At 49.3% G+C, this 19,062-nt stretch overlaps 1 protein-coding gene across 4 annotated transcripts in view; it reads left to right on the forward strand.

Annotated features, from left to right (window-relative positions):
- Positions 1 to 10,802: 10,802 nt before the first annotated feature.
- Positions 10,803 to 19,062, forward strand: part of LOC8024135 (heterogeneous nuclear ribonucleoprotein K) — a 42,471-nt gene continuing 34,211 nt past the window's right edge. For 2 of the 4 annotated variants that reach the window (XM_040211464.2, XM_040211465.2), the window contains exons 1-2: positions 10,803 to 11,069; positions 17,039 to 17,086. In XM_040211464.2, the coding sequence (XP_040067398.1) occupies positions 17,068 to 17,086 (19 nt within the window). In that variant the 5' untranslated portion in view covers positions 10,803 to 11,069; positions 17,039 to 17,067. The remainder of the gene's footprint in view (positions 11,070 to 17,038; positions 17,087 to 19,062) is intronic. The other 2 variants (XM_029984967.3, XM_040211463.2) reach the window with 1 other exon arrangement.

Below are 19,062 nucleotides of genomic sequence, written 5' to 3' on the forward strand. Positions count from 1 at the left end.
CCGAAAGACTTGACGTATTCTTTGACAGCCACAAGGGCCGTTCGATAAGCCACACTTACCGCCTTTATTCCTTACCTTTGACAGCGGAGATCAGTGCGGAACTCGTGTCTAAACCAATATGTGACTTTCTTGGGCCTCATCAACTGCCGAGAACTCCAGCGAACGGTGGCGGGCATTGCTACTTCGGTAGCAGCGTTCACCACCCGCCTCCCTCCCTTGGCCACGGAGGAGGTCGAACTCCACAACAGTGAACGGAGTGCCACGCCAGACCCTTTGGGGCCCGCTGAGGAGCCCCACACCTGGTTGGGGAGACCGAGGGAGGGCTGCGGGAGCTGGATTATTGCTGTTCTGGGCTTCGTCCAGGAGCACTGGGGCTCCGAGGGGCGCGCTGAGCGGTGCAGGGCAGTCCTGACAAGCTTTCCACGACCTCGGCTCCCCTTCGCCACGGTGCCGGAGTTGAATCCAGAAATGAAGGCCCTGGCGAAAGAGGAGCCGTCGCCTGGAGGGTGGCTCGGAAGGGCCTGCAAATGTCACGGCACGGGACCACTACTGCAGCTGGAAGCCGGTCCCTCGGGCGGCAGCAGTGGATGCTCTCAGCCAGGACGGGTCGGAGCCTCTATGTCTTCTTACCGTTCAGCCTTGTGAGCAGATGCAGGGCCGGCCCTAGGGGTGGGCGACCTGGGCGGTCGTCCAGGGTGCCATCAAAAGGGGGGCGCTGCCGCGGCCCCCTTTTGAATTTTTTTTTTCCGATTTATTTGAACGTGGCGCTTGACAGGTCGCTATATGCTCCATACCACCATGGGCCATACTCACATGTTTACGAACAGCGTGATGTCGATAGCTAGGGGTGTATAAAGAGGGAGGTGGGGGGGGGGGGGGGGGGGGGGAGCGCCACGGTCGGAGTTTGCCCAGGGCGCTTGATGGTGTAGGGCCGGCCCTGAGCAGATGCATTGCCAAGTTGCAGACCTCCAGCAGTCTGCTCATTCTAGTAGCTCCGGACTGGCCATCTCAGCCATGGTACGCCTTGCTGCTGCACCACTTGTACGAGGAGCCACGTCTTCTTCCCCATTCACACGACCTACTGCGCAGCCACAACAGGCAATTACATCCCATGCTCAGCACGGGGAGCCTGACACAAGCAGCATGGAGACTGACCAACTCCAGCAAACACATAGCCTACTTTCGGAGCAGGCTGCACACCTCATTGAGGCATCATGGGGGCGAGGAACACAGCTTACCCACACCTCTTGCTGGCGCAGGTGGGAATGCTGGTGCCATTCAAGGACTGTTGATCCCTTTTCTCCCACTCTAGCACAGGTGCTCTATTTCCTCGCTAGCCTGGCATATCACATATAGGATGTTATTGCTCTGCCTTGTCTCAGATCTTGCAGAACTTTGACGGTTGCCCTCTAGGGGAACACCCAGGAGTGGTGTGTCTGATGAAGGGAGTGTTTAATTCTAACTCCTAAGCCCCGGTTCCCCACAACTTGGAAGGTTGACCGAGGCAGTGACAATCCTCTGTAGTCGTGGGGTCCCAACAAGTATGTTAGCCTCAAAACGCTCTCTATCAAGCTAGTTATGCTGTTAGCCCTTGCCTCAGCAGGTAGGGCATCAAACTTGTGCCTGCTTTCAACATGCCACATCCGGAAGCAATCGACGGGTTGGGAGCTTGCTCTCGGTGGCCTTGGAAAGACTTTTGGGGCATCTAAAACGCTTCCCACCCTCTTTTTCCCAGCATTCAAAGAGGTTCGGGAATTGTGTCCAGTGGAATGCTTGCAGGTGTACCTTGAATGGACTGCAGGATTCCGAGGCCACCCACACGCAGCTTCTTCTTACTACGCAAATGCCTTTCCGCCCAGCAGCGCGGGACACAGTAGCTCACTGGGAAACACACAGTAATGCTTGCAGGCAATGATATGTCGGTTTTTAAAGGGCACTCAACGCAAGGAGCAGCCACCTCCAGAGCCGTGGAGGTCGGAGTACCACTTGCTGACTCCTTAGCAGCAGCTGACTGGTCCCCCAGGCGACATTTAACCGCTTTTACCGACGGCAATCAGATACCTGGGCACGCTTTAGAACCCAGGGGCTGAGAACACATGCCAAAGCTTGGAACAAGCAGTTGTGAACTTGATACAGTCTAAGCTCGTTATAACAGACCTTGATTTTGACCAAGATTTTGGTCTGTTGTAAAAGGAGTATGTTGTATGCAGATATGAAGTTGAGTCAATGGTATGTAAAGGAAAACCAACCGAACTTCACAAATCAATATGTTATATACAAATGTCTGTCGTAATGAGCTTGGACTGTAATAAGTGCAACAGAGTACCATTCTGACGAATGGTACTTACCTGAAGTTAGAGCGGGACCTATGCAAAGCCTATGAAAGCACTACTATCAAGTTCACACACCCACCCCATATCCCTGCCCATTTTCGGGGTGAATCATCAGATTCTCTTCCCTGTCGCAGGTCGAGGTGGCTCAACATGACACCAAAGGTAGCGCGTGAGCTCCAACCAGGTGCAACCACCAGAACAGAAAATAAAAGCGTTCTGAGGGCACGAACGCCTATGCTTTGTCTTTCTGGTGGGGGCCCCACCATTGCAATGCAGACGCAAGCTGTGCAGTAACCATTAACGGCTTTGTATAATTCCCACTCTAACAGGATTTAATACCAGACACGCGCTTGTATAGGCAGCCCGATCGGGTGCAGAACAGAACGGAAGTGATAATGATGTTAACTACACTGGCGGATGATTACAAAGTATACATATCATCATTCGGCGATGCACAGCTTTCGGTGATACAGCAATAGCCGCTGTCCCTTTTATAATGCTTAACCCAGCAAATAAAGATACTTTGATTGGAAAGCCGAAACATCAGCGCTGAGGAAATGTTTTGTTCACGCGTCTTACCTGGAAACGAATTGATCTATCGAACGAACGTGCCTATAGCTCGGCAACAGAAAAGTTCTCCAGAAGACAGTCTGACTGCTTTAAAACGCTTAGCCCAGCCCACGGTGCAAGAAACACATTTGGGTCATGACACTGGCCGCTCTTCCCGTGAGGAGCGTGCGACCAGATCGTGTTCGGAGCTAGCCTCGAACCAGGAGTAGCTTGTTCCGCGCCGCCGCAGAGGACGCTGAGGTTTGAGGTCCCTCCTCGGTGGCCACGGTGTCTGCGGCGTAGTATGCTCGCCTTTTTTGCGGTGTGGTGGTGGTGTGCGGCCAGTGGCTGGCCTTGTGTTTTGCTTTAGTGCTGTGTCCATCACAGGTGCCACCATCGTGCACGAAGGTGAGCCTTAACCCGAAGAAGGAAGGGAATACAGATTTACAGACTCCGGTGACAGCGGGGTGGTACAACATTTGATAAGGCGAGGCTTTGCTAAAAAGATTGAAAAATGAAAATGCCTCAGTCGGTACCGCCTCGAGGGCACAGCCGATTTAAAGCCAATTCAAATAAAAATGAATTGGATTGTATGATCAAGTGGGAATTTTCAGGAGAAACCAATTGGAGTTAAGTGGGGATAAATGAAACCTTGTAACAGCCAGTGGAACGGCCCAGGAAAACCAACCGGTACTGAAAGTACCCACGTGCTCGACTCACTGTCCAGCTCCGCTACTAAGACACGAGTGTGTCTCACAGCGGGTCCGACGGTCACTGTTTGGCAACCATGAACCAAACTGCCCCGTTGCAGTGATCACTTTTATGTCCCTCGGCTCCCCTGGAGACCGCCTCCGCCATCAATGCGGGGCGCCTCCCTACTTGGGAAGATTCGAGGGGTTCCCACTTTTTTGTCAACCTTCCCGGCCCTTGTATGGATGCCTCGTCTCAAATCACTGCGCAGCGTCCCGCGTCGCACGTCTCGATCTCACGTGTACCACTCCACGTCATACGCCCCACATGTCAACACGCTTCACGTCACCCTTCCATCCCTTTTCAGTTCAGGTCGTCGCACGTCATGAGTCCACACATGCCATACGTTTCACGTCATGTGGCCTCACGCCGTCCCCACGTCTCACGCCACACGTCGCACGCCGCACTCCCCGCCTCAGAGGCTCCGTCCTCCAACGGGGAAGCTAGGGTTGGCTAGACCCTCATTGTCCCCCCCGTCCGCATGAGGAACCCCATAGCTAGGGTTCCCCACCCAGGTGGGGGGGTTTTCGCCAGAGCCTCCGTTGCAGCAATGAAGCTGGCAGGGCGCACCGCAAGCGGGTGGAGGCTGACTTCCCACGCGGCGACAACCGCGGGGGCTTGCGCCCCGGGGAGGTACAACAAGAAGCCGTGAGCGAAGGAATGCGGGTCTACCGCTGAGAGAAACAACCGGAGCGGTCGGTTTGGGAGGGACCTGATACTTGGGCGCCATCTATCCCCGTGCGAGTGAAGCGCTCGGTGCGCCGAACATAATGTGGTCGCTGCGTCGGACAAAGAGTGATCACCTAAATGTTTCTTCCACCATGGCCCAGCCGCAGCAAATAAAGATACTTAGATTGGAAAGCTGAAGCATCAGTTAGCGTTGCGCGAAAGGTTTGTTCATGCATCTTGCCTGAAAACTGTAGTGTTAATTGTTGTTATCGGCAGGTGTCTCTTTTAACAATACTAATCTAGAGTTCCTGTAAAGGCTCCTTATGGGAGCCAGAGTTGTGCGTTCATCCCCGTAGCGCCGTCTTTCTGCACGGCATGTTGATCCTGCTCCTCTCGTGACTGAATTCAGCGAATAGCAGCGCCGCACGTTCGAGGTGCGCGGCACACTCAAAAGCAGGGGAATGTACTGTCGGGGCCCATGCAACGTCTACTTTCCTGCATGGCATTTGATCCGGATCCTCACGTGATCGGATCTGGGGAAATAGCGGCGCGGTGGCACATGGAATACAGACGCGCAACTCTGGCTTTTGTAGGGAGCCTATACAGGAACTCTATATACTAACCCGATTTTAACACACTATAAAGCACGCCGCGTTACTGTTACGTTTTGTATATAGACTGTGAATAAAGCCTGCCGCAGCTCTTTGCCCATCTGGCCCAGCTGAGATATTGTCTGGTCCCAGTCTCCAGTGTCGGGAGTGGTTCGCTACGCTGCCTTCTGCGGCCATGGCGAAGTTCGGAGACTATGGCTACCGGCATGCCGGCAGGGTCCGGGGCGGGACCCGTAACAGTTGGCATTCCAAGCTGTTGCAGGTCCTCCAGTTTCTGGGGAGCCTGTTGCTGGTCCTCTAGTTCCTGAGAAGCCTGTTGCTGGTGTTCCAGCCCTACCTCCAGAGACTGCGACTGAACTACAACAGCAACGATCGGCAGTGACGGGTGCGAGCCCACGGGTAAACAGAAGTTTGGCATCAAGTGACTTCAGGCAGCAGGACCACCGCTATACAAGATCAGGGCGACGGTTTATTCCACCTGTGAGACTGGACTTGTGATTGTTGTTAGTCGGTTGAGAGAAGTGTATTATTCTGGAAGGGGGGATGTAATATGTTTGTTACCGGCAGGTGTCTCTCTTAACAATACCTGATTCAAACACACTATTATGGGGGGCGATGCCTTACTGTTACGTTTTGTATATAGACCGTGAATAAAGCCTGCCGCTGCTCTCTGCCCATCCGGCCCAGCTCAGATTGTCTGGTCCCGATCTCTAGTGTCGGGAGTGGTTCGCTAGGCTGCCTTCTACGACCGCGGCCGTGACTATAAGTTCGGAGACTATGGCTACAGGCATGCCGGCAGGGTCCGGGGCAGGACCCATAACAATGGGTGTACCAAGCTGTTGCAGTTCCTCCAGTTTCTGGGGAGCTTGTTGCTGGTCCTCCAGTTCCTGGGTAGCCTGTTGCTGGTCTTCCAACCCCACCTTCAGAGACGGCGACTGAACTGCAACAGCAACGATCGGCAGTGACGAGTGCAAGCCCACGGGTAAACAGAAGTTCGACATCAAGCGACTTCAGGCAGCAGGAGCATTGCTGCACAAGATCAGGGCGAAGGGTTATTCCGCCTGTGAGACTGAACTTGTGATTGTTGTTAGTTTGGTTGAGAGAAGTGTATTTTTCTGGAAGGGGGGATGTAATATGTTTGTTACCGGCAGGTGTCTCTCTTAACAATACCTGATTCAAACACACTATTATGGGGGGCGTTGCCTTACTGTTACGTTTTGTATATAGACCGTGAATAAAGCCTGCCGCTGCTCTCTGCCCATCCGGCCCAGCTCAGATTGTCTGGTCCCGATCTCTAGTGTCGGGAGTGGTTCGCTAGGCTGCCTTCTACGGCCGCGGCCGTGACTAAGTTCGGAGACTATGGCTACAGGCATGCCAGCAGGGTCTGGGGCAGGACCCATAACAGTGGGTGTACCAAGCTGTTGCTGGTCCTCCAGTTTCTGGGGAGCTTGTTGCTGGTCCTCCAGTTCCTGGGTAGCCTGTTGCTGGTCTTCCAACCCCACCTTCAGAGACGGCGACTGAACTGCAACAGCAACGACCGGCAGTGACGAGTGCAAGCCCACGGGTAAACAGAAATTCGACATCAAGCGACTTCAGGCAGCAGGAGCATTGCTGAACAAGATCAGGGCAAAGGGTTATTCCACCTATGAGACTGAACTTGTGATTGTTGTTAGTTTGGTTGAGAGAAGTGTATTTTTCTGGAAGGGGGATGTAATGTTGTTACCGGCAGGTGTCTCTCTTAACAATACCTGATTCTAACGCACTATCATGGGGGGCGCCGCCTTACTGTTACGTTTTGTGTATAGACCGTGAATAAAGCCTGCCGCGGCTCTTTGCCCATCCGGCCCAGCTGAGATTGTCTGGTCCCTGTCTCTATAAAAACAATTTCATCCATCGACCGGTAGTGTGCCATCAGCACAACAAGAGAAAAGTTGTTGAGATGAGAAGACTGACCGCTGCCCTTTTTAGTGAAAAAACATTGAAGTGCAGGCGAGCTGGTGTAAGTTATACATGATTGAAACCTGAAACTGTGGTTTGAAAAACGGAAACTCATGTAGGAGGAAGAGAAAGGGACTGATGTCTCAAACTCAACTACAGACTTGGTCTCTATGCCTTATCACCCCTCCCCCAAATGTTGCCACCACCACAACGGATATCACCGAACCGCAAACAATCCACCAGAACCACAATACACCAAACGCAAACAATACATCGGAAACAAAGGGAAAAGTGACCTATCGTTTCCATCTTCACCCAGTATACCGGGTCCAAAATAAAAAAAAGTGCGAGGTTCACGTAAGCACGTCTTAGGAGTCGTGAATGCGAAAACATGCAAGCCGCTCATCTGCTCACTTTTTCGTCTGCTGCATACTTTTCGTCGCCGGTCAGCGCGCGTGCTCCCGTGGTGACCTTGGATGTTGCATGTTAACGGCGCGCTGATGGACACGCAGCGCCATGGGGTGAGCAGTCGTGTAAACTGATGAGCGCAGTGGCCAATAGGAGCCCCGTCAACGCGCGCCAGCCAATGGAATTAAGGTGAAATCGCGAAAACTAGGTGCCGTCTCGAGCTTGAAACTGATGACGTCAGCTCGCTTCATGGGACCAGCTAATGCTTTCGCATTAAAAAACAGAAGCACAAGGTCGTCACCACCGCACCCGGAAGTACTTCGAAGCGGACAATGCATCACAAGCACTGGCTTCTAACTTCACCCCCACCCCCCACCCCCCCCATGCCCCAATGAACTGCACCGTGAATCGCACATAGTCGCCATCAATTCCCCCCACCATTATGATCCCGACCCGAACATATGGCAAAACAACTCTGCGAAGCAACTCCACACCCTCATAACTTCATCCCACACAAGGTTTTACAGTCGAGGAAGCTTTTTGGACTCGCCTCCAAGTTGCATTGACGCTTGGCTGATGCAATTTCCCGAGGATTTTTGTGCGAACAGGTTCTCGCACAACACATCTACCTCCTCACGCTCTCTGTGTACGGTTTCTGTCTCTGACCAACTTGCTGTACATTCATTGCATTCCTGGAGATGCCTCGCTATAGTTCAGAGTTTGAAGCGTTAATCCGCACATTCCACAGTGGGCACAACGGCGCATGTGCGTCATTTCTCCTGCAAGAACGGCGGTCGGAACCCCGCAGTGGCATGGATAGAACATGCTGTACCATCGTGATTCTCACGTTTACCAGCGACCTCCGCGCTTCCCCGTGCCCCATTGTTTGACAGCGCCATGAGATATGTAGTGAATTTTACAACCGTGTGAAATGTGGGACATTTGGAAGATTTTGATATTTCTTGCTGGACGCGGGACAAGAGCCCTTAATGCAGGACAGTCCTACGAGTCGTGGGACGGGTGGTCACCCTATATATAAGGCGTAGAGACAATAAAATTTGTAGAGATGTCTGTCCGTTTTTCTTCCTCCTTCACGAGTTTTTGTTTTTCAGGTTTCAATATCATGTATGCGTGCCCAAGCTTTTTAGAATGCTTAGCCTAGCGAATCAAGATACTTAATTGGATTGGAAAGCCGAAACATCATGTTCATGCATCTCACCGAACGAGTGACAAATCCGCCCTGTGCGCGTAAACGATTGGCTTTTACTTTCCCCTCCCATATACCTTAATACATACACCTTCACACACACAGACATCTGACCTGAAAATTAATTTGTGTGCTATCTATTTAATGACGATGTGTCGGTATCAGCGTAGCACATCGACGGCTTCCGTCTCTCGCTGCAAGACGGTGCCACGATATCTAACAAGTTTAAGGATTTTCTGCGTCGGCAAGCGGTTTGTTTGGAGCGGCGACGTCACACTTACGGGATCAGTACATTAAATACTGATATATGTTTATTCCACTCTTCCTTTATCCTGATCAAATCAATTTTCCAAAAATTCCGGAAGGTCGTGCGCGAGGCGCGCAACGAATTGTGGGAACGTCCTGTATGATTCTTCTCGCTGCCGTAGCAATGATCTACCACATGACTCTTGCGAGCAACGGCAGTTGTTCGACTCCCCTGCGTTTCTTCCGTCGTCTAGCCACAGTGTCTAGCTCCCAGGCGAAAATCGGTCCACTTCCAGCTGGATTATGGAACTGGAAATGAGGCGGTCCAGCTGGATTCCAGCTGGGTCCAGCTGGAATCCAGCTAGATCGCCTTATTTCCAGTTCCATAATCCAGCTGGAAGTGGACTGATTTTCGCCTGGGCTGCTACAGCCGAAAGGACATCTTTTTGTTTAATTTTGATTTGAAAAGGGGGAAGATACCAGGGTTGGGCAGTATCGCGATACAAATGTATCACGATAGTATTTTAGAAATACATTTCGTATCTGTATTTCTGTATCGCGATACATTTTTTTCACCAGTATCTGTATTCCTGTATCGAAATACATTTTGGAATGTTTCTTTGCATCGCGATACAATCAGGATGAAATGTATTTCGTTACATTTCTTGAGAAATACTCCTCCCCCCCCCCCCCCCCCCCCCCCAAAAGCCGAAAAAAAGAAAAACAAGTCCGAACGCATATTTTTTTATTTGTTTTTACTTTTCCATGCGTCGGCCGCAGAGGGTCGGCAGGAAGGACCTTCACAACAGGGATGCCAGAGTATTTTTTTTTTTTCAACCGTAAGAGAAGATGAGACACGTGTTCCAGGATGCTTCAGGTGGTCCACTATTCTCGAAAATTCCAAATGACATTGCCTGCACGATCTTCAACGAGGTAACCTACAACGAAAGTACCTATTGTACTTTCATACAGCAGCGTGGTAAAGTTTAATGTTCAAGGCCACACCTACAGATAAAGAATACCAGTTTATTCTACCGTGACGTCATGTGATCAATGTTGGCAGGGACGTCCTTATTGGATAGGGGCGTGGTGACGTTTTGATGAGATTTAGGTTCACATAGAATTTATTTAGAGGTCGAAGTCTTTTCGTATCCCTCGTCAGACAGGATGTCAGGGAAGGGACCGTGGTCAGTCCTTGATGGAACGTTTTTTTGAGCCTATTGAAGGCTCCTCGTCGTCCGAAACCACTACCTTCAAGGCAAAGTGCCAAGCCTACGGGAAAGTAATTTTGGGATAAAAAACGTCCACTTTAAACTTCAAGCTTCATCTCAGTTGGCGTCTCTAACAAATGTGAAAAATGTATTCCAGTATCAGTATTTCTGTATTTGTATTTCTGCCCTCCCTAGAATGTATTCCTGTATTTGTATTTCCAAATACTTTTTACCTCTATTTAAAATGTATTTCCGATACGTATCGCGATACATTTTTACAGATGTATTTTAGTATCAGTATTTTGGCTACTATTTTAATGTATCCCAGTATTTGTATTTCCAAATACATTTTTGAGTATTTCTGCCCAACCCTGGAAGATACATTGGTTTTTATTTTCGTCTTCTTTCTAGCAGACATATGCTTTTTCGCTTTTCCATCTCCACATGATATCGGCTTCTAAAAATACATATAAATATATATGTTTTTTTTTTTTTTTTTTTTCAGAGAATAATACGTTTTAAAGTTGTATGAATTTTCAGCGCAGCGTAAGTTCGCACCCTCCGAAAACCAATCTTTTTCAGTAATTTCGCTATCTGCACTGTTGTGGTCAGGCTCCCTACGCCGACAGGAAAAAAACAAACCGAAAAGAGACAATATGTTGCGAATATAATAGGGACGTGAAAAACAGCTGCTCGCTCTTCTACCAGCTTCAACGCCAGCCACACCGAAAAGGAAAGAAAGAAAAAACCTGCACGCGACGTTGCGAACTTTTGGACGACGAACCGAAACAAGCCACGTTTCCGAAAAAAACAAGAAAAGCGCCGCAAGTCGCAAATCACAGATGTCGCCACGCGGCGTATTCCGCGCGGGGCACGCCGGGAAGGCTTTTCCCCCTCCACCATTGCCCGTTTTCGATCGCTGGCTGGTTGGCGCTGTGCGTGAACGAGATCGGCGAAAAAAAGTGACCGCTCCGTGTTTGTGTATTTTTTTCATCGCGCCGTAGACTAGCCCCCGCCGAGTCCGCGTTATTTCTCTGCTTCCCGGACCGCCTGCACGAGATCGTCGAACGAGTTGGATCCCCGTCCCCCGAGTGGAACCAGCGCCTCGGGAAAGAGGAACCGCACCGACGGCAGCATTTTTTTTCCGGTAAGCTGATGGGAGCTTCCTTTAGGCCTAGCTAACCATTCGCACCGCTCTCTTCGCTAGTTATATCCCCCAGTTAAATAGAAAGCGTAGCGCGTTCGACTCGGCCGTCTACGCTTCGAAGCCTTTCGTCGAACGACGTCGAGCGTGCAATGTGCATACATGATCTCAAGTAACGTAACGCAGTCGCATTTCGGCCGATGCTCGGCGATGCTCGCCTGTGCCGATGGATCAAGCACTGCGCTACGCCCCAAACCATATATAAAGATTAAAAAAAAAAAAAGCTCTCGGCCACCGATGTGGGTTTTTAGCGGCGCATTTGTGCCCGCCAGCTCTAGAGCGCTTCTTTAGAAAGGTCCGCGGATCCAACCACGAATGATCTTAGAATTTGCGCTACCGGAGTCCGATCTTGCAGCGCAAGCTTGAAATCTCTGCAGCGGCTTTGGCTTGTCGCCTCTGCCGCAAGCGTTTTATTTTATTTTTTTTTATTCTTTTTTAAGTTTAGAGTTTTTGCGTTCTGTTTAAAAAAAAAAAAAAAAGTTAGAAGTCGAGGTGTGAACGTTTTTATTATGTTTTCTACCACACAGCCCCAACTCGCAATGGTGTTCCATAGCATGCGTGCAACACTGCTGCACGAGCGCTACGATTTTTTGGCACATGTGTGGCGCAACTGCTTGTACATACTTGGTCTCACCTTGACGTAGACTATCCGCAAAGGCTACAAGCGCGAGCGGGTAGCATAACTGGCACTCTTGCTGTGCCGCGACTCAGCGCAAGAAACTCGAGTTCCTTGCGCTGAGTCTGTTGCCCTTGCTTATCAGTACGGCTCCATGTTTTGGGGAATTTATTTCTCCTCATATGCGGAGTTTATTTCTCGCAGAAAATTCTGAGTTTGTCAGAGTTTACTTATAAATTTCGGATGCCCCCAAAATTCAGTGTTTAATTCTGCTGCGAGCCCAATTTCTCTGAGTTTACTATTAACATCACGCGTTATTCGGACAGAAAGCTGCCCTAAATTCAAAAGAACTCGCGTGTATTGAAGGATGTTTCTTCAACTGGATTGGGCATTTGTACCGTTGCCATTGGTAATATACCAACAGTCCCACAACAAAACTTACAAACAAATGTTGCTTTAATAAACGTCGATAGTTAAATATCACTGAAGCTCTTTGCATAATTCGTTTTCTTCCCATTCAAGAGCTCAACCGTGTGGCTGTGCGGCGTGGAGTAGTGAGATAGAGCCTTCCTCCTCTATGATCGTAGCTTTCACTTTTATGAGTGAAACCTTTCTCTAAGAAGTCCAAACTGGGAACTGGAACAGTTGCTTCTGTCGTCACAGAAAATTACAATGACCCATTGTTCCGAACAAAACTGGAACAAATAAATCTGGTGAGCGACACCGAAAGAGAAAGGACGAGGGAAGACTTACAATTCCTTTTAACTAGCAAGAGTACGATAAAGCCTCGGAGATCTTTTCAAGAATCACACCCACGGTGTGAATCCGATTCTATGTGATTCCGAAAACGAATCGCCGTAACTCTATTGTACTGTTGCTAGTTGAAGGAAATTGTACATCGTCCTTCGTCCCACATTTGTCTTTCGGTGTTCCTCAACTCAACCAACATGCTCGTCAATCTATGCAAATTTGGCAAACCCCCCTTTTGTCGATGCAGAGGGCAAGTTCATCTGCTTTCACAGGGGTTGCGATGAAGTCAGCGTACCAAGCTCCTATTGGCTGATTGAAAAAATAGTGGGTAGACATGGAGGCATCTAGCCTTGATGTCTACCCACAATCCTTTCAGTGAAAGCCGATCCGAGCTCGGCCTCGTTCGGACGTCGCCGCAACTTCTGACCAAGAAGCAGACGACTTGCTTTCCGCATATAAAGGCCTCTCCCCAAGACCACTGTTATTTGTAGAATACTGCGTTTTTTTGTTGTATTTTTCTTGCATTGAAGTTCGGAACTTCAACGGATAAATTTGAGCTGAAGGAAATTTTATTGCCGGTGAGTGTTTTTATTGTTTTCGGATTTTATCAGATTTTGTTTCACAAAGTTGAACCCTGCTTATCAGTAGCGCTTTCCCATAAACTTCAAATTATCACTGTGTTTTTTTTACGTAGCATATTACCTCTCGTGCATGTGGTGTCTAGTATTCTAGACCCACCACCTTTCTAGGTGGTGGTCGCTTTTGTTATATATATATATATATATATATATATATATATATATATATATATATAGACACGCTTTAAACAACTTATTTTCCAGGGTCAATATTTTGCGAAGCGCAAGTTATGGGAATATATGGCGGGTACAAAATTTGCAGTTTAGGGGGCTGATACGTTTGCAGGCTCAATGTTTTGCAATATTTTCCTGATCGCTAAAATCACGAAATTTAGGTCCTAGCGAAAGTTATTATTAAGTGGGTGGAGTTTGACGAATTTGGGTGGCATTATAACATTACCTCAAAAACTAATTTGTGAAAAAAAAAATGTCAGGAAGTTTGTTGGCGTAAATGGTCGAAATTAAAACAAATAAAGAAAAGGAAGCGGCAACCCCGCTTGTGTTTGCAAAACTCATTACTTTCACGAGTTTCCTAGTGGACAAGCAGCAATCTCGCCGCTGAAAAGAAATATTGAACTGTTTCTTGCTCTCCTCTCTCCATTTTTTTTTTATATATATATACCAAGTGCGACTTTTATTTCCTCGCATAAAAGCTATTTCTCATTACCCGAGTCAAGTAGCTCGATGCTTGCACATCACAATATCCTCCTTTTTTTTTAAGGGTCGAAGTGTGTTTCAGGTACGCTCTTTCCTGCATAACACCTGTGTCGTGCGGTGAAGTCGGCACCCGGCCGTGCCAACAGATAGGTGGGGCGACGCGCTGGCTCGCCCGCCGTCCCCGTTCAATAAGTTTTTAAGAGAGATGGGATCCATCGACGTTTTCGATAGACAGAAGGCGGCATTTTTACAGTGCGTCGTGGGGGGGGGGGGGGGGGGGGGGGGGGGAAATAAATAAACAAATAAATAAAAGCCGAACGGAATCAAGAAGAGCCCAAGGAAGCGCTGTTTACCTACACCGGGACGCCGGCGGTCTTTTCTCGTTGTTTTTATTAGCTCGAGATCGATATTGGGGTTTGCTTCCACGGCAGAAACAGCTCACAGCGTTGACTTCGTGGCTTGCTTTTCGAACGCTGATTAATATCTGCTTCTGTCCGAACAACTTTCGAATTGGAGCGGGCGTCTTTTTGTTTCTCCGCGCGTCACGCGATTTTGCAATGAAGACGCTCTTTTGTTTCTCCTGACGTTCTTTTTTCCTTTTAGGTTTTTCGGTCGTAATTAAGATAAGCCGAGATCTCTCGCGGCCACACACGACACAATAATACTCGCGTCGGTTGGCGTGTTTCGTTGGGGAGCGCGCCACCCGGCGTACGCACCGGGTTTGTGTTTGATGCGTGCGACTTCCGGTCGATGGTGGCGCCGCCCCGCGCCGGCCACCGGGACAACAGGTCGCGTTGCCCCGGGCAACGGTATCGAAAACATTTTTTTCCCCCTTCCGCGGCTGCATTTTTTTTTTTCTTGCCCCGTCCGGGCGTTTTGGCATGAATTTCCAAGTGGTATGCGAAAGCAACGAAATAATAATAATAAAAAAAAATAGCTTCCATCTAAAACGGTTTTGCTCAGAAGAGCGACGCATTGAAATCCTCACAGAACCCGTAGATAACACGCGCGGGCGTGTTGCGTTAATAATGATACTTATTAAAATTACACGCCACATAATTTTCAAGTGGCGTAAAAAAAAAAGTAAACCGAATTAAAGAAATGTTTGTGCGTTCGTGGTTTTAAGCACAATATTACAAAGTAGGGGAAAAAATTGGTAGTTTTAATTGTGGGATTTCACGAGTACTCGTTACTTGTACTACTTAGTCACTGACGGTTGACGCTTGCGGCTTTGTGATTGGTGTTTTAAGGTTGCATGCCGTAATCTGATTGTCTGAGGAGTTATAATGAGATGCGCGGACTCGCGCATCTCATTATTCTGCCTTATGTCCAGAAAGCGAGGAAGTTAAACGTTCACCAGCTAGCCTGCGCCACAACTCTTATTTCTAGAAGTTAAACGAGTCTTCGTGTAGAACACTCAGGCGCCGGGTCCCTTCTCTTTTCTTTTTTTCTTTCTTTTTTGAGCTCGAGTTTTAAGCGTGAATCGTAATATTTTTGAGCTCGAGTTGCGCACACACTAGGCAAGCATCACCGAAATCCGTCACCTTAGCAACGCGCTGTGTGCATATGCAATTGCACACAGGTGGCATTAGTCAGTGCGACGCAGTTTTGTACTGCGGTGCGTTTTTTTGTTTCTTTCTTTTTTTCTTTTTCGTTTTTTGATGGAGGCGAAAGTGCGCCGGCGATGGTGCCGGCTTCGCGGCCGGTCGTTCGTCACGTGACGGCGCGCCAGCCATAGCAACCGGCCGTTGTTGTGACGCGATTGTTTCCGACTGCTAACAAGTGTTGCTCTATTTATCTTTTTTTTTTTTGTATAATTTTTTTTCCCGGTTTTTCGAAACTGAACGCATGTTAGTTTGGAGGCTATTCGTGCACGGAAAGTAATTTGTCTGAAAATGGCACTTCGTTACTTTCGTTTTCGTTCTGATTTTAATGAGCATACGGCGTGACTCAAATCGGTGGGAACGGGTGGCTTCCCCCTGTAGAGGGTGCTTTCCGCCGTGCACCGGCTCCGTGCGGCGAAGCCAGAAGAAAACTGGGAAGGCTACGCGGCTGTGTCCAGTTGCTGCCGCTCTCTCGTTTTTCTTTTTTTTTTTTTTCTTTATAGATCTTTTATTTTTTTTTTTTTTAAGTGGGAGTGCATTAGTTTTTTAATTTCACATTCTTTGGCTTATAAATCTTTGGGAAAATTAAGCTACAAATTGCTTACGCCGTTTCTCGAGATGTGGAGGATACCTAAGATGTTCTTCAAGAGAGTGTAAACCTCTCTTTGTGCACCAGTGGTGCCCTGCACTACAGAAGCCTTTGCTGACTGCAACCATTTTTTTCCTTTTTTTTTATTTTATTTTTTTTTTTTTTTGCATGAACACTGGTTATAGGTTGACTCGCAGCCTGATAATCAGTTCTCTGATCTTTGCTTTCAGGCAGATGTCAGGGCAGTGGTTCTATCTCGTAAGCTGTGTGTATTGTGGCCAAAGGCACGATTGTGAAAGACTAGGTAACCTCGCAAAATAGCTTGTGTGCAGAGCACTTTTGACACGAGGCCTACAAAACCTTAGTCTCTTTCTCATGCATGTGCGCACGTTGGTTCAGATTTAACTTGCCCCATGAGCTCTGGTGGTGAATAAAGGAAAGACCAAGTTGCAGTGACCAGGCAATTGTGAGACTGTCACGAAGCGAAAGGATTAGGGAATATTGGGGTACAGAGTGGCCACATACTTGTGTTTGTAATTCTGCTTGTATGGGAATTAGCAGTGTCCCTCCTCCCCCAGAAAAGAAAGGAGAAAAATGTAATGGAGGGACACCTAAAGCCGAAGCAGCCAGGTGTCATTACTCCAACAAAAAGAGAGGTGTCTTGGGTGTACCCAGGCGCCCCTGGGTGGCTCTATTAACGGCAGGAAAAGAAGTGGGCGGGGGCCCTCTTTGTAATGGAGGGTGCGAAAGCGACGGAGGAGGTGGCTACAAGCGCCGCATAAAAGGCCGAGTAGTCGAGCTGCACGCGCAATTTCTTAGAGTCTGTAAATAGAGCAGAGCGCTGTCCCAATTGGTTTTGCGAGAGGCGGTGAATATTGCAAGAGGGGAGGGAAAGGCGCGCGCGCGCAATGTTTTGGCAGCCATCTCCCGTGGCAACCACGACGTGGCCCTCCTTTCCCCTGTTCAATACTAATGCTTCCCCCCCCCCCCCCCCCCCCGGGAGTGTGCCCCGTGGAACAGGTGGCTCGTCTCCAAGCTTTGCCGCTCTGTTTTTGCAGGAGCATCATTGCGCGGAGTCAGGCCGTCCATGGAAGGTACCGGTGATGGTGAGTGGACTTCTTTGTGACGCCGATCAAGGCGCCTCTGCGCGGGGGGCATCGCTTGGCGCGGCGGCACTCGCATTTTCTGCTACATTGGTCGCTTTCCCCGCTCAAATAGCGCCGTGCCTCCGCTTTTCGCCGGCCCCGCAGAGAAGTCTATTAGAAAACTTCGAAGCAACTCGATCCGGCACGTTGCATTCTGTTCGGAAATGGGAGCACAGACATTGAGGGCGCTCGAGCCAGTGGCATAGCCAAGGGGGAGGCTTATGGGGCTTCAGTCCCCACACGAAACTGAGCCAACCCTCCCCCTCTGCACCTCAAGTCTTGGATATCCCAGCCACTCCAGCCCCCCCCCCCCTCTGAAAATATTTCCTGTCTATGCCACTGACTCGAGCGTGCTTGGCGGCTCTGTCTTTCCTGCCGTTTGCTACTTATGCGAAATTAACGGTGGCTAGGACAGAACGCTGTCGCAGCAGGTTCACTCGCCAGCCTTCTCAAACGAGTAAGGTAGCCGCATCACCAGCGGTTTAAAGACGAAGCTGCGAAGGTAGGTTCTAAATGTGCGAAGAAAATCGCCAACAGTCACCGACTAAACTGGAGTGGCGCGACGTCTCTTTCGAATGCCCGGCCTCCAATGCACATTTGTTGCCTTCCGTCGTGCCCTGGCTGCGTGTGCACGCTCGAAGCCTGCGAGACGCCGAAGCGTCATCGAAGGTAGGAAGCTGATGTCGAGGGTGGGGCAACCGAAGGTCTTCCTTCTCGTTCCGTCCAGCTCGCTTAGCCGTGTTCCGGAAGGCACCTGCAGACCTTATGCAATATTTGTCTTTGTCTATATGTCGCTCACTGAGCCGTGGACAAAGTTCAGAGCGTGCGGAACGGTCGTCTCTTTTTTAAATGTTGTACGCAGTGTGTGCATCCGTAGCCCATTGAACTATAATTGGCGACAGGTTAACTCTTTCCGAACCACGACCACAGGCCGTCCATCACCTGCGATGGATGGTTTCGGCCCTGCCAAAATTTTGTTTGCGGGAGAATGTTGCGCCATCTCGTGAATACCCAAAGAACTACAGTTTTGGTGTCGGTTTCGTGTGGAAACAGCCATAGGTTTCTCCGTGTCATTGTCCCGTGTCTGCCTGTTTGAAAAGGTTAGAATGAGTACTGTTTACGGTTATTAGATGTCTTCTCTCTAGAAACTTCTCCATCATGCAATGAGAACGCTTTCTCTAGGAACAGAATGAACCACTAGGGATCCATTCTCGGTGCCGGGCGACCTGCCGGATTGGTCGAAGGACCTACCGGATGGATAGACGGGTGCCCAAACTTGCCTCAAGGTTTTGCCGAGCATTTAGCTTCTTTGGCGTTTCGAGGATGGCGCTGATTGCTGGCGCCTGTTCTGGGAACACTTCCGGAGATGCCGACACGCGCGAGACGCCACCTTTGGACTCGGCCACGCGAAGGAAACCTCGGGTGATGCTTTAAAAATTTGAGAAGGAGGATGAGATTGGCGACGAATGGCCATACTTCGTTTCACCTCAAGTTGCCAGAGAGGGAATGCTATGACCCCTCTAGCCAATGGGAGCGACGGGGGCGAAGTTGAAAAAAATGCTAGTTTTAGATTTTGTGACCTGCGCAACTTGCAACCGTAGGGAACCAAAGTCGACTGTCCTTCCCAGTCAGCAGTGTTCGCTTATCCCCCACCGCGGCTAAGTTACGCCATTTCTGCCGGTTCTGCCATTGGCCAGGGCCATACAATTTCTAGAAGTGGGCTATCTTTTGGTGTTTCTTAAAAAATAGTGAAGCATGCAAAACATACTTGTGGGTTATCTTTTGGGTGTGGGGCATCTCTCGGAATGTTCTAATGGTGGGACGAAGTATAGTCGAATGTCTCTCTCCAAAGTGCCGATTGGCACGCTGGGCCTTTGCCATTTGCCAAGTTACGAGACTGAGGGTAAGGTTATCGTCTATAAAGGCTACTCTTAACT

Source organism: Ixodes scapularis, unplaced genomic scaffold, assembly GCF_016920785.2.
Source record: "Ixodes scapularis isolate PalLabHiFi unplaced genomic scaffold, ASM1692078v2 PGA_scaffold11__112_contigs__length_91849675, whole genome shotgun sequence".
Classification (NCBI taxonomy): domain Eukaryota; kingdom Metazoa; phylum Arthropoda; class Arachnida; order Ixodida; family Ixodidae; genus Ixodes; species Ixodes scapularis.